This window comes from Nicotiana sylvestris, chromosome 6, assembly GCF_000393655.2.
Source record: "Nicotiana sylvestris chromosome 6, ASM39365v2, whole genome shotgun sequence".
Taxonomy (NCBI): Eukaryota; Viridiplantae; Streptophyta; class Magnoliopsida; order Solanales; family Solanaceae; genus Nicotiana; species Nicotiana sylvestris.
Window position 1 is genome coordinate 169,203,479 of NC_091062.1, and position 14,229 is coordinate 169,217,707.

Genomic DNA, 14,229 nt, shown 5'->3' on the forward strand with positions numbered 1-14,229 from the left:
GAATGATAGCAGCGTCGTCAGTAGCATACCTTCCAGCCTATGGTTTCTAAGTACCGAAAGGTCTAATTAGAGATTGAAAGAAGAGTTAGAGACGATGTGATGTTTCGATGTTCCAAAAAGGCACAAGGAAATCGGTCGCAAGCTTAAGTATGATGTAACAATAAGGTTTTAGAAAGACAAGAATAAGGATAAGAGAAGGGCAAGTGAGAAGATGACGAAAATGGATAAGTCCTCGGGATTAAGCCCGTGAAAACAAGGGAGTTGATGATTCCTATAAGTTATAGAAAGCTCAGTATAATCTGAATGAACTCAAAAGAGTCTAAGACTAGTAGCATTTAGAAGAGATGAAATGATGCCCTGGTAATAGAATAATAATGTAATCGTGATAGATAAATGATGACGTTTGGGCCTTCGATTGAGTAATGATTCAACGAAGAAAAGAAACGGATCTTATCAATTGGACAGGATTAAAGTACCCACGCAAGGTGAATCGCATTGGGATGCTGTGAGGTACGGTTATGAAAGCAGGGTATCGCCCCAGGTGGATCAATCTAATCATTTTAGACGTTCCCCGATAAAACGTGAATCCTAGCAGCAATATTACATAAAAGGTTAAGTTAGCAATGGTATATTGTAGATCAATATTGAGGTGAATCAACAATGGATGGACATAAGTTACAAAGTATGAGATAAGATTAGGCCGTCATTCTAAAGATGAACAGTAATGAGGAAGCATTAAGGGACTTAAATTTATACATATGGAAGAAGCAATGAGAGTAAGCTGGGATTTGGTAGCAGACCTCAATAATGATAAATCAAAGTAAGAGGTATGACATATTATGACCTATGTAGATGCAGTAAAGTCATACAAATGGATAACCACGTCTATAAAATAAGATATAACAATATTCATAAATTCGACAAAATACCAAGCGAAGAACTTCAGGATTGGTTAAAAATTGGAGGAAAAAGGAGAGGAGAGTCTCATATGCACACTTACAAGGTCAGTATCGTAGAAGCTGCATGATCGAAGGTAGCAAGAGTTACGAGATTGAAAGGAATTCGATCATAAGTCATGACGTGGGAAAGAAGCCTAAAGGGGGGAATGCCCTGGCCTTTGGACTTATTCACAGAACAGTTGCCTAGATGGCAAGAGGACTACTAAAGTATTCTCAAGAGCTATGGGATATGAGAACGATAAGTGCATCAGTCAACATTCGAGGACGAATGTTCCAAAGGGGGGAATAATGTTACACCCCATATTTTCGTACGTGAAAATGCGCCATAAATAAATTGATGAGAGCCCGGAAGTGAGATGTCACATTCTGCAGTACTATATTATGATGATGTTGCACCCTGTAGTACTGTACGTGAAATTTTTCGTAAGGTAATTGACATCAGTCCAAGGAAAAGATTATTCGAAGATTATAAGAATTATGCTATTTCAAACAAGCAATAAGTAAATTCATGAAGGTGATAGGGGAAGCAATTCAAAGGAAACGAATATTCGTCCAAGTTTGGCATTTGGGATAAAATACGGGTCGAACGGTATTTTGAGCGATAATACTCGATAATTATATACTAGTACCATGCAAGATACCATATGAACACGGTAGTATAAGGTATAAAGTATATTAAAAATAAGTAGAATTTTAAGTAATTTGATGCAATTTTTAAATTATACGGGTAATTGATTAATTACCGGGTAGCGGGATATTATCTAATTAAATTAATTAAATTTTTTGGATGAATACTAAGGTGAGAACATGGAAGCCCCCATTCCAAAAATTGGTGACTCTTATATTAGAAATTAAAAGGTGGCACAATAGTTGATCTTGTGGCTTAGTCATTGGCATGTGGGGCCACTCCATTTAAGCATAAAACCTCTCAAATAGAGGTCTTATATGAAAGTGATAGGCAATAGATGGCTTCAGCAAGAGAAGTTAAATAACATCGTGATCAAATTCATTAAGAGAAATGGATTAAAAAAATTGGACAAGGTAAGCTTACTTCAAGCATGTGCAGGTTTCTCTTTGTTACATATCGGGAAAGAGATACATTGCTTGTGTATATAAAATAATTTTATAGGTAATGTGTATGTATTTACCACTCTTAAAAGCATGTACAGTAAGTGTGAGAACTTAGAAAAATATTTAGAAGATTTTCCAAGGATTTGAGGGCAAATCATTAACTTCTTGGAATTCCATGATCACCGTATTTGCCATATATGGCCTTAGCACAAAACAATTTCAGTCTTTGATAAAATGAGACAAGCACTCGTCCAACCAGATGCAATAACGTTTATAGCTCTTCTATCAAGTTGTAAACATTCTAGTTTGCTCGATAAAGGTTGGAAATATTTTGATCATACGAAGACGGATTTTATTCCTACTCCGATCTTGCCATTACGTGTTCTTCACAAAAGACGAGTGTTAGAGAGATTGTCAAGAAAACCGGCTCAGGTATGTTAATGCTAAGCTCTTCTTTCATTTGGCATGATCTCGTCTTTACATTCATATCCCGGAATTTACGTATATTTTGCTAGTCTCGCAAATTGCGTATATTTCCCTAGTGTTGTAAATTATAATATTTTCCTTATCGGGACTTCATATTCATTTGAGTATTTCATTCTTCCAGTCAAGAGAGCAGAGAAGTTATATATATATATGTAGTATTAAAAGTATTTTCATTACCATCGAGCTATAATCGATGGGCAGGCCCCTATTGGGCAACCTCTGATCAGATGGTAAGTTATATACCAAGCCTATTGTGGCCGAGCGCTTATGAGCGAGCCCAGTTGGTCGAGATACAGAGCCTAGTACGACCGAGGGCTTATGAGCGAGCCTATTACGGTAGAGCAGTTATATATATACCGAGCCTACTGTGGCCGAGCGCTTATGAGCGAGCCTAGTTGGTCGAGATACAAAGCCTAGTATGGCCGAGCGCTTATGAGCGAGCCTACTATGGCAGAGTAGATATATATGTATACCGAGCCTTATAGGGCCGGACAACTATTTTACTTACTATATTGAGAGAGTTGAGTCAGTATGAGCAGGTAAACATATCTTCAGATTATCTTTGAGTTCCAGCTACTTGCAGTTATTATATTATCAGTTCAGTTTCAGCTTTCAGTATATTGCCTTACATACTCAGTACATTATTTCGTACTGACGTCCTTTTTCTGGGGGCGCTGCATTTCATGCGTGCAGGTCAGACAGACAGACGATTAGGCCTCTTCAATAAGTGTTGCCCGAGCTCAGCTTGATCGGTAAGCTCCATGTCTTTCGGAGTTTTCGGGTCTAGAGCCTTATGTATATCTTGTATATATACGTATATATGTCATGAGTAGGTCAGATAGCCGTTCCGATCACAGTATATCCATTAGTAGAAGCTTGTAGACATATCTTGTCAGTTAGTGTAGTATGTTGGGCTTTTAGGCCTTGTATGTATATTTTGTTGGTTTGTTAGTTGTAATAAATATGACGGCCTTGTTGGCCAAGCTTTATGTTCATATTTAGTTAGCATTCGTTGTCGTTTTGCAATGTGGCCCATGGCCAAAAGTATGACATCATATGTTCAGAGTCCCTTAGTTGCAAGTTGATACGCAAGGATAGGTAAGGCACTGGGTGCCAGTCTCGCTCCCCCAAGTTCGGGGTGTGACATATATATATATATATGAAAAATAAGAACAACATGAAATCAAGAAGAATGATACAAAGCAAAAGCAAAATAGTATCCCTACCAAACTAGTCTCCCATAGTTATGGCATAAGGCAAGACTCAACTACCTCCTAGTCTACAACCCTAATACTCGACCTCCACTTGTTCCTATCAAGTGCCATGTCCTCGGAAATCTGAAGCATCACCATATCCTGCCTAATCACCTCCCCCAATACTTCTTAGGCCGCCCTCTACCTCTTCTCGAGCCCTCCACAACCAGCCGTTCGCACCTCCTTACCGGAGCATCTGGGCTTCTCCTCTGAACGTGCCCTAACCACCTGAGCCTTGCTTCCCGCATCTCGTCATCAATGGGAGCCACGCACACCTTCTCTCGAATATCATCATTCCTAATCTTATCCATCGTACTATGCCCGCACATCCACCTCAACATCCTCATTTCTGCTACCTTCATCTTCTGGATATGTGATTTCTTAACCGGCCAACACTCAGTCCCATACATCATGGCCGACCTAACCACCGCTTTATAGAACTTACCTTTGAGTATCAGTGGCACTCTTTTGTCACACAATATTCCAGATGCTAACCTCCACTTCATCCATCCTACCCCGATACAGTGTGTAACATCCTCGTCGATCTCCCGTCCCCCTGGATAACCGACCCGAGGTACTTGAAGCTGTCTCTACTCGGGACATCCACGCCCACTTTCCTCTGCTTAGCGCTGAACTTACACTCCAGGTATTCCGTCTTTGTCTTGCTAAGCTTGAAACCCTTAGATTCAAGAGCTTGTCTCAGTAAATCAATGTTATTTTATGGAATAAAGAAGAATATAGTACTACTACAAATGAACTCAGGAGTGCAAAATTCAATCCTATTAACTCATGATTTTTTTTGACCTAAGGAGTCTTTTTTTTTTTAAAGAAGAAAAACTTCTTTTAGGGGATTTAATTGGCTAACTTTCAATACAAATCCATTAATGACATGCTAACTATTTTTTCATGGGTGAAATTCAGTTTTAAAATTAAAATAGGAAAAGAAATAAGGTCATATTTCTTTCTTTTACCATCCTCCTATATGTATTGTTAATTGTTAAAAAAAAAAAAATTAAGAAATATAAACAATTCTAATCACATCTTTTTCTAACATTTCCTCGTATGAAGCAACTTTGAACACTAATAAGAATGTCAAAACTGGACTGCTGCTTGACATAGATGTTGCCGCCATAGTCCTTTTACTCTTCCTCTTCAAATCCATTTCCAATTCTGTAGCTTCCTCTACACACACTCCTGCAACTGTATGTTCTTCTTCTTCCTCTTCTCTCTATTTTGGCAGTATTGATCTCTTGTCAATCTGATGTTAATCCAATTTAATGATGTGGGTCTTTTTCAAAATTCATTTTTTGATATTGTAATTTGTAAATTGTTAAAGATTTGATCTTTTCTCTTCTAATATCAGTTGTCTATACTATTATTCTTCCATTCTTTGGTGATTGAAAACATGTGTGCTAGATGACTATCAATTTGATATTTTCTTCAGTGAGTTTTTGTGAATGAGATAATTAATATCACTGATTACTTGTCAATTTGAAGTTAATCCAGTTTCTTCATATGGGACTGTAGAAATACAGAACTGAGAATTACTGAGTTCATTTGACATTGTAAATTATGAAAGATTTGATCCTTTCTCCTCCAATTTCAGTTTTCTATATATTTTTCCATTTTTTTTGGTAACTATGGACATGGGCGGAGGCGGATCGAGATTCTAAAGTTAGTAGGTGTGGAGGTCCTCTCTCTACTCCTTTGCCAAAATGGGTTCGAATATAGCATAAATATAGTTCCCACAATGGGTTTGAATTTAGTACTACCCCTATCATATTTTATGTGACACTATTTCCTTAGTCCGTTTCCAAGGATTGACACCTTTCTATTTTTGAAAAAGAATTTAACTTTAAACTTTCCGTTTTACATTTAATTATATACTTTATAGCCACATATATCTCATGGTATGTTTTAGACCATAAGTTCCAAAAGTTTTTCTTTCTTTCTTAAAACTCCTTGTCTAATCAAACTACTGTCACATAAATTGAAACTGAGCGAGTATAAATGTATTCTTAAGAACTTTTTCGATTATATATAGGGTTCGAGCCGAACGCGTGGGCTGGAACCTACTGCCTTCAATGTACATACTAGTGGACAGATGATTATGTAGGCAGGAAAGTTCAGCTTTTTTGTGTTCTTTCTTTCTTTCACAATTTTAGCGGAAGTAGACGTTAAATGGTTTAAGCATTGATTTCTTTACCAGTTAACCAAACTGGGTAAGTCATCATATTTGCTATTGTAGTGAAATCAAGGATCTCCATTTCCTTTTATTTTGAATCATACTCTAGTTCTTTAGTGTTGGCATTAATTGCTCTTGCAAAGAGCAAAATTGTACCAAAGGATTCATATAGTCGACCCCCACATTTTTTTTTTGGATCGAACTGTTAAATGAATGATTGATATCATTCTTTTGTTTTTCTTTTTTATTTAGTTCTTCACAATAAAATAAGAGTATTAAGAACGCCGTCTTTTCTGTGTTTCATTTCCCCTTTATCTTTTCTCGACTATGACTAAGAACTTTGTAATTCTGAATTGCAGCTAATCTCTGTCAAATAGCAGTTTGTCATTCATCCAAGAGAGAATTATAAAGAAATGGCTGTGTAAGTGTGTGTTTACTCGATATTCGAACGTGTCTGTTTGTACATAAACTTGTGCACAAGAATGTGTCTGATTGAAATACTGTTTATGGTTAACTAGTGTGGCCTCTGCTCCTGGAAAGGTTCTAATGACTGGAGGTTATCTTGTTTTGGAGAGGCCAAATGCTGGTATTGTACTGAGTACAAATGCTCGTTTTTATGCTATTGTGAAGCCACTTTACGAGGAAATTAAACCTGAAAGTTGGGCATGGGTGAGTGATATTTTCCGCACTAAAGTGGATAATCATTGATCAGAAGTCAGTTCAATAATTTTCTTTTTCTCTTATCAAGAAACTCTTTTGCATTAGTTTTTCCTCTGTAAAGTAGAGTATAAACTACCCGTTTCTTTCTTATACTTTTTCAGGCATGGGCAGATGTTAAATTGACTTCTCCTCAGATGGCCAGAGAAACTATGTACAAATTGTCTCTTAAGCATTTAAAACTTCAAGCTGTCTCTTCCAGGCAAGTAGTGTAAATCTCAGAATTCATACCTTCTCTATTGGAGGATCTATCATTATTTTGTTCTGTTTCTTTCTGAATCCAATGAGATTTTTTATTTAAGTAATAAGGACATTTGATACTTGAATGATTGATCTGTTTCCTTATTACAAGAAATAAATGTCCAGTAATGCAATAACTATTATGTTTGTTTAATCTCAGTGAATCAAGAAACCCCTTTGTAGAACATGCAGTGGAATATGCCATAGCAGCAGCCCATGCAACATTTGACAAAGATAAGAAGGATATATTACATAAACTACTTCTGAGAGGTAACTTCTGACACTTTACTCTTTTGCCTTTCTTTCCTGAAGATGAGATTGATCAATGGATTTAAATTCCTTTTTTGAAAAATCAATCTCTCAACTGTATTAGTCATGCAGGTCTTGATATAACAATCTTGGGTTGCAATGAGTTCTATTCGTATCGGAATCAGGTAGTCCTCCTTTGCAGCCTACATATTCCCAATATGACATGTAATTAGAGATATATACTTATTACTTGTGAGTTTGGGTTGTTATTTTAGCATGGACTTAATGTAAAATCGGATAATCTGACATTCTATAATGTAGTTTGTGGAAGCTGTCGAATCATAAGATTCATGTCCAACAAATTTCTTTATTACACCCTCTGATCCATTTGTCCCGCGACAATCTTTACTCGAGCCTAAGCTTACATTTCTTCTTGTAGTAGTAGTTAAAAGTTTGGTCGGATGATAAGGAAAAAAAATCAAATCATTTGTTGAAATTAAAATTTGATTGATTTTGAATACTTGAGTGATGTGAATGTCGCATAGCAAACTATTGTGTAAAAGTGTGCCAAACATTTTCTGGATTTGCCAAAATAGAATGTCTCACATATATCAGGATGGAGGGAGTATTGAAACACTGCCATATTGCCATATTAGTTGTGCAATCTGAGCTTTGCCAAATTGCTCAGATGGTTTCAAAGAAAAAGGTACTACTTCGATGGCTCAGTCCAAATTAAGTAATCTAAGTTAAATATTTGTATCAGACAGACAAATTGCTCGAGTAATGTTTGGCCAAAAATATTCTGATGTTAAAAAATGGTAGACAAGTCAAAAAGTGCTATGCTATAATGTTTCAGTTACCTTTATGAAGATAATGGTTTTAGTTACATAAGACCTGCTTGATTAAATAAAATATTGATGTTCAAATCACATGCATTTTACATCAAAGTCAAACTAGAATAGTTGAATTTGGTTGATGCCACTTCCTTCCTTCTTTGGTACTACTTAATAAATGAGCATAGTACAAGAAATAGCAGTGGTCTTTGATATGGGGATTTTACTGTGGCTGGGATTCATCAACTTGGATGCATCCTTTTTCATAGTTTAATGACTGAATCGGTTCAAGTTTCTTTTTGGAAGCCTCAGTTGCACAAGTTAAAATTTAATAAAAGACATAGCAAAAGCTTTTATTATCTCCTTTTCTTTTTGTTGTAAGATAGTTGACACTATTCTGTTAAATACTTCTTGTAGATTGAAGCGCGTGGGCTCCCTCTTACACCTGAGTCATTGGCTTCCCTTCCACCTTTTACCTCAATCACTTTTAATGCAAAAGATTCAATTGGAGAAAATCGGAAGCCTGAAGTTGCAAAAACTGGATTGGGGTCATCAGCAGCTATGACAACAGCAGTTGTTGCTGCTTTGCTTCATTATCTTGGTGTTGTTAATCTCTCCTCTTTCACTGAGGATCAATACCACGGAAGGAAAGATGCTAGTAATCTTGATATTGTTCATGTGATAGCTCAAACTGCCCACTGCATTGCACAGGGTAAAGTTGGCAGCGGGTTTGACGTTAGTTCTGCAGTTTATGGCAGCCAACGCTATGTGCGGTTTTCACCTGAAGTGCTTTCTTCTGCTCAGGTGTTTCTCGCCTGTCCGATTTTTTTAATCAATTCAGTATCACCGTTTAACAATAGAAGGGATGATATGCTCTAATTTAGGCTTGAGTGTAAGTTGGCAACTGGAAAAATGAAAACAGTGGGGCCTAGGTTGATATATTTTTTAAATTTTAATCTGCCAAAGACTTCTTCTCCTTTGAAGTTCACGGTAAGTCCATGTCAGAACTCAAATACCTTATTGAACTGAGAAGTGATAATTAAAGTTGATACTCTTTACAAAATGAGATAACTTCATATAAAAATATACATAAATTACATAGTTCAGGTGCTGTTTTTAGCACCAGAAGGTGCTATTCTTCTGTTTATTGTTAACTTTGATAGAATGACACTGTTCGGATTAGTCATGGCACAAATAAGGACAGCAAGGTGCAAAACTAATGCAGGGCTAGGCATGAAGTCTTGAGGAAGTGGTACCAAAGTATAAGCTGACAATAGTTCTTTCCTTGCAAAGTAAAGTTTTGGTGGAACTAAGTTGACTTGAGAACAACCCCTTGGTTCCTCTATGCCTTTAAGCCTTTAACTCAGAGACCTGGTAAAACTTGCTTTAGACTATTGACATAGGTGCTAAGGCAAAAAACTAGCGTGGTCACTTGAGGCTCTGTTTATGCCCACAGAATTATAATTATCTATGGTTATTTTCTTGAATTAAAAGAACAAAAAGGGTTAGAAGGGAGCTGAAATTAAGATATTATCCGCTGTTGGAGATGTTGGTCATTTGCATACATCAAGCCCAGTAGTCAGAAATTCACATGACCTACTCTCTAGTAAGTTTCTAGAACCACCTCTAACCAAAACTGTAACGGAATCTCAGATTTGGTCTTACAAAGTACCTAAAAAGGTCAGCCATTTTGGTATCTAGTCTAAAGTTAATGTCGGGGGTGAGGGGCAGTTGTATGATACGCGAGCCTTTTCTTTATCTATTTGCCAAACTACTTTGGTTAAAGTCATCCATCTAGATCAGTTTTCTTTGTCAGCAGATCCAACAGAGACGCTTGTCATTTCAGGTGAGAGATTACATTTTTTATTTCATTCTGTGGCAAAAATGCAAAGGTCTGGAGCAAGGATTTCTGTTGTTAGTTGTTTATTTGAACTGTTCATACCTTCACAGTAATTAAGGAATGATAGCTTACGTGCCAGGCGAAGCTTATGGGACATGTGATGCCTTCTCCTATTAGTAGTTTGCTTTAACTTGAAGGAAGAGTTGACAAGATGGAGTAGCTCAAGTGGAAGACCCTCCACCTCCGACCTCAATATTGGAGTTCGAGTCACCAAAAGAGCAAAGTGGGGAAGGGCCACTATTGACTCCGGGGAGGGAAGATGGGGAATGGGTAGGTGTAGGTTAACCATACAGGAAAAATAGCATAAAGGAAAAGCTTTAGTAATGAAAAGATAGTAGTGTATGGAGTTAAGAAATACTGCAAGTTTTGCTTCTTATTTTTATTGAATCTAGTTTTCAAACTGTTCTGACTTGTTAACTATTTTGGATTTGCAGAATGCAGGTATGGCAACACCACTAACAGAAGTCATTGATGATGTCCTAAAAGCCAAGTGGGACCATGAGAGGACCAAGTTTTCATTGCCTCCACTGATGACTCTAGTGAGTCTGATAAATGATATTTCATATTCTCTTGAACATTTGTCTGGTTGACTGTGAGCAATTTCTTATCTGCTGCCAGTAAACTGGATGATAAAAGAAATCTGATTTACCTGCTAATCATACATTTCAAGTACCACTACTTCTAATTGAACAGCTTTTCATCCTTTTTTGACCTCCATGCTCGTTGTTGACTGGACATAAGATTGGTTATCAGGCTCGAACAACAAACAAGTTGCATACGTCAACTCCTTAATGTTGTTGTTAAATATAGATACTTTTTGCTGGTGCCTAGAGCTACAACAACAACAACAACCCAGTAGAATCCCACTAGTGGGGTATGGGGAGGGTAGAGTATACGTAGACCTTACCCCTACCCGGAGGGGTAGAGAGGCTGTTTCCGGGAGATAATGGTGCCTAGGGCTAAACACACAAATTTTGTTTCGTTAGGATTAAGTGTTTCTTCAACTGTGGTGGTTATTTTATCTTTTCTTGGAAGGTCACTGATGCTACTTATCATGCTTTTACTAGCCACTTTAATGGGATTCTTTGCCGTGGCCGTATAAACATTAAGATTGAAGATGTATCCTGTCTAAAAATTTTTGACCTTATGCTAGCCTACTATTATGGATTCTGTCTTGTTTTTTGGAGGCACTCTACTATACTCTACTGCCACAGAATTTGACTCATCATTACTATGTCAATTGCCTGTGGTGCATGTTGTTTCTTCTTTTAAGTTGCTGAAATTGATTGCTAAGCGTCTTGCAGTTACTTGGAGAACCAGGCAGTGGAGGATCTTCTACCCCATCAATGGTTGGTGCTGTTAAGAGATGGCAGAAATCTGATCCTCAGAGTTCTCTAGAAACATGGAGAAAGTTGTCAGAAGGAAACTCTGCCCTGGAAATGCACCTTAATACCTTATGTAAGTTGGCAGAAAGGAACTACAATGTTTATGAATGCGTCATCAATGCCTGCAGCCTGCTTACTGCAGAAAAGGTAAAACTCTTTTGGTCAAAACTGGAAAGGAAGTTCAAGATCTAGTATTATGTAGAAATTTCTGCTAACTATCCTTAATAAGTTTTTTTTCGCTTTATTTTATCCCTAGCGGCAGGTAGAGTTATCCTTGATGCGCTTAGCTGCTATCTTGTTCTGCAAAGGCTTAGTTTGCTAAGTATCCATGTGTGTTGAAGCGCTGAAAATTCATTCAACTTTATTGATTTGATTCCTCACCATAGCAATGACTACCTTCACTTTCTTGATAAGTCATACACCAACTACGCCTCAATCCCAAGCAAATTGGGGTTCGCTACCTTCTTGATAAGTCATCCTCACTAATAAACCACAGAAAACTTATTACTGCCTTAATAGGTGAAAAATGCATTACCTAAGAGCTAACACAAACATACTGCAAATGCAAGCTAAAGACATGTCGGATAAGGAATTTCTTCTCCCTGTTCTGGTTTTCTTTTCATTCTTTCAATTCCTTTTATTTTCATGATATAGTGCTACCAACCTTTTATGTACCTGCCTCCCTCTTTCTGCCCCTTTTTTCTTCTCTCCTGTCATAGCCAAATCAAGAAGTTTTATCCTTTCCTATTTTTATCAAAAATAAATTCCAAAAGATTCCTAAACTCTTTTCAGTACTTCCAGATCAACTTTTAATTTTTAACTGTATTTGTTCCTTGAATCATATCAATAGAGCAAAGGATGACTTTCTAGTTCCAATATAATAGATTGGCAAGTCTTTCTGAGGCCACGGACCCCCTTCCTCTGAACTTTAATCCAGTTAATCCTTAGGAACTCTTTCTGTTCAGAGTCAAAATCCTCCTCCTCAAGCATCCTTCTTTGAGTCCTCCAAATCGTGTGTTGCAGCCATTAGCTGGAACTTCTTCCCCCTTAGCACTTTTATTATATCATTTTGCTTAGAGAAGCTTCCATTATGTTGTCTAGGAGCAGAAGAAAAAATTCTTAATACCATCGCGTTTTAGAGGCAAGCAGTAATTATCTAAAAAAGTTATTCAATTCTTCTCTTTTTTGCCTGTCTGAATGATCATTTTCTCAGTTAGACATAGTTACACTGGCTAAAATGTCAGAGAAACTGTGCAAAGTGGCATTCCAAGTACTTCCCGTGTAAATATTTGTGTCTTTAAATCAAGTATCATTATTTTTTGGTTGGATTATGTATTTTTCCTTCCGCAGTGTGAAATTTTCTTCGAAAAGTTTAAGTTTCTTCTGGTTTTCACCATGAACAGTGGCCTGAAAGAGCAAACGAACCAAGTCAAGCAGAAATTGTTAAAGAGTTATTAGGAGCCCGAGAGGCCATGCTTGGAATCAGGTATTATATGCGTAAAATGGGAGAGGCTGCAGGAATTCCGGTAAGTTTGTCAGTACCATGTAACTGAATGTTTCTATCTTCTCTCATCTTTCTCTCATTCTTCACATAGATTTGAATTACGTCAGATAAAAATTTATTAGGACATCACTCTTAACCCGTCTATAAGCTTTGTTTCTGAAGAATTATCCTCAAACGCTACCTCTCTTGATGTACTGATGACCATTTCCTTATGGTTCATTTGAATGTCAAGAAAGTAAAAAGAGAGCGTTACAATGAAGTAAACGAAAAAGAATATAATTCTCTTACATATGTTATGGCTTGGCATGCTGCTGCATACCATAAAATAACATAAGAATATGACTTAATATGATCAAAAGCTCTTAGGAAACAGCTGCAATTGCTTCCGTCTCCCATGTTTTTGACCAGTCTTCCACCATGTATCAATTTCACAGATAGAACCTGAATCACAAACTCACCTTCTGGATACAACGATGAGTATGGAGGGAGTTTTGTTGGCTGGTGTTCCTGGTGCTGGTGGATTTGATGCAGTCTTTGCTGTCACTTTGGGGGCTTCAAGCAAAAATGTTACAAAAGCTTGGAGTTCGCTCAATGTTCTTGCTATGCTAGTGACAGAAGATCCTCGTGGTGTGTCTTTGGAAGACAATGATCCTCGGGCAAAGGAAATCACTGCAGCTGTTTCTGCAATCCAACTTCAGTCATGACCTACGAGTATAGGATATACATGCAATGGTTTTCTCATGCTATATAACTACAACATCAGATTTTACAACATAAAAAGGATATGTTAGAACTTCTGTACTGTAAGATCAGAATGACCTTTCATCAATAAGCAAGCACCAAATAAGAGCCTGTTGTATTTTTACCCAAAGCTTTGATTTTGTTAGAACTAGGTCCCTTTTACTTCAGAACTCGGTTTGATTATTTTCAAGTTTTGTGGAATCAAAAGGTTAGCTTCATTCAACTGGTGAATCAAAAGGCCTGCAATTTCTGCCAACTCGGCATGTAGTTTTCCTTTACAATTATTTCTTCCTTTCCTCTTCACCATCTGAAAATTCCTTTAGTATTGTTAGGATCGGGAAATCGGGTAGTGCAGAATTTAGCCAAACAATGTTATAATAACAATAAAAAATATAATGCAAGTTGATAACAACGACAATTAAAGCATATAAAGAAGACATAAATTTAACGTGGTTCGGTTAAAGTGACCTACGTCCACAAGCGGAGAGGAACAAATTTACTATACCAATAAGAGTACAAAATTAGAGTAAATACTCTAATTAATCCCAAATACCCTTCCGAAAGAATAACCTCACAAGATCACTCCAAAGAAAGGGGATCACACAAGTGTTTTCCAACACTCATCTCTCTTACAAACAACTCTCAATAAAGGAGGAGAGGAAGAAACAAAAAAATGAAGACTCAAATCTTGAGGAGAGGAAGAAAC

The 14,229-nt window shown here is 37.1% G+C and overlaps 1 protein-coding gene across 2 annotated transcripts; it reads left to right on the forward strand.

Annotated features, from left to right (window-relative positions):
* Positions 1 to 4,818: 4,818 nt before the first annotated feature.
* Positions 4,819 to 13,779, forward strand: LOC104216953 (phosphomevalonate kinase, peroxisomal-like). 2 transcript variants are annotated; one of them, XM_009767094.2, is made up of 11 exons: positions 4,819 to 4,971; positions 6,314 to 6,375; positions 6,473 to 6,623; positions 6,776 to 6,873; positions 7,072 to 7,181; positions 7,293 to 7,345; positions 8,411 to 8,797; positions 10,328 to 10,432; positions 11,198 to 11,425; positions 12,682 to 12,804; positions 13,217 to 13,779. In XM_009767094.2, the coding sequence occupies exons 2-11, from the start codon at positions 6,368 to 6,370 to the stop codon at positions 13,484 to 13,486; spliced, it is 1,533 nt and encodes a 510-aa protein (XP_009765396.1). In that variant the 5' UTR covers positions 4,819 to 4,971; positions 6,314 to 6,367; the 3' UTR covers positions 13,487 to 13,779. The 2 variants fall into 2 exon arrangements, with proteins under 2 accessions (XP_009765396.1, XP_009765397.1); XM_009767095.2 differs by lacking the exon at positions 4,819 to 4,971 and adding an exon at positions 5,962 to 5,991.
* The last annotated feature ends 450 nt before the right edge of the window (positions 13,780 to 14,229 follow it).

Excerpts from the sequence above, each read along its gene's own strand:
- LOC104216953 (XM_009767094.2), top strand. Across the intron at positions 7,346-8,410 it reads TCTATTCGTATCGGAATCAG|ATTGAAGCGCGTGGGCTCCC; the intron begins GTAGTCCTCCTT and ends TACTTCTTGTAG. Across the intron at positions 8,798-10,327 it reads AAGTGCTTTCTTCTGCTCAG|AATGCAGGTATGGCAACACC; the intron begins GTGTTTCTCGCC and ends TTGGATTTGCAG.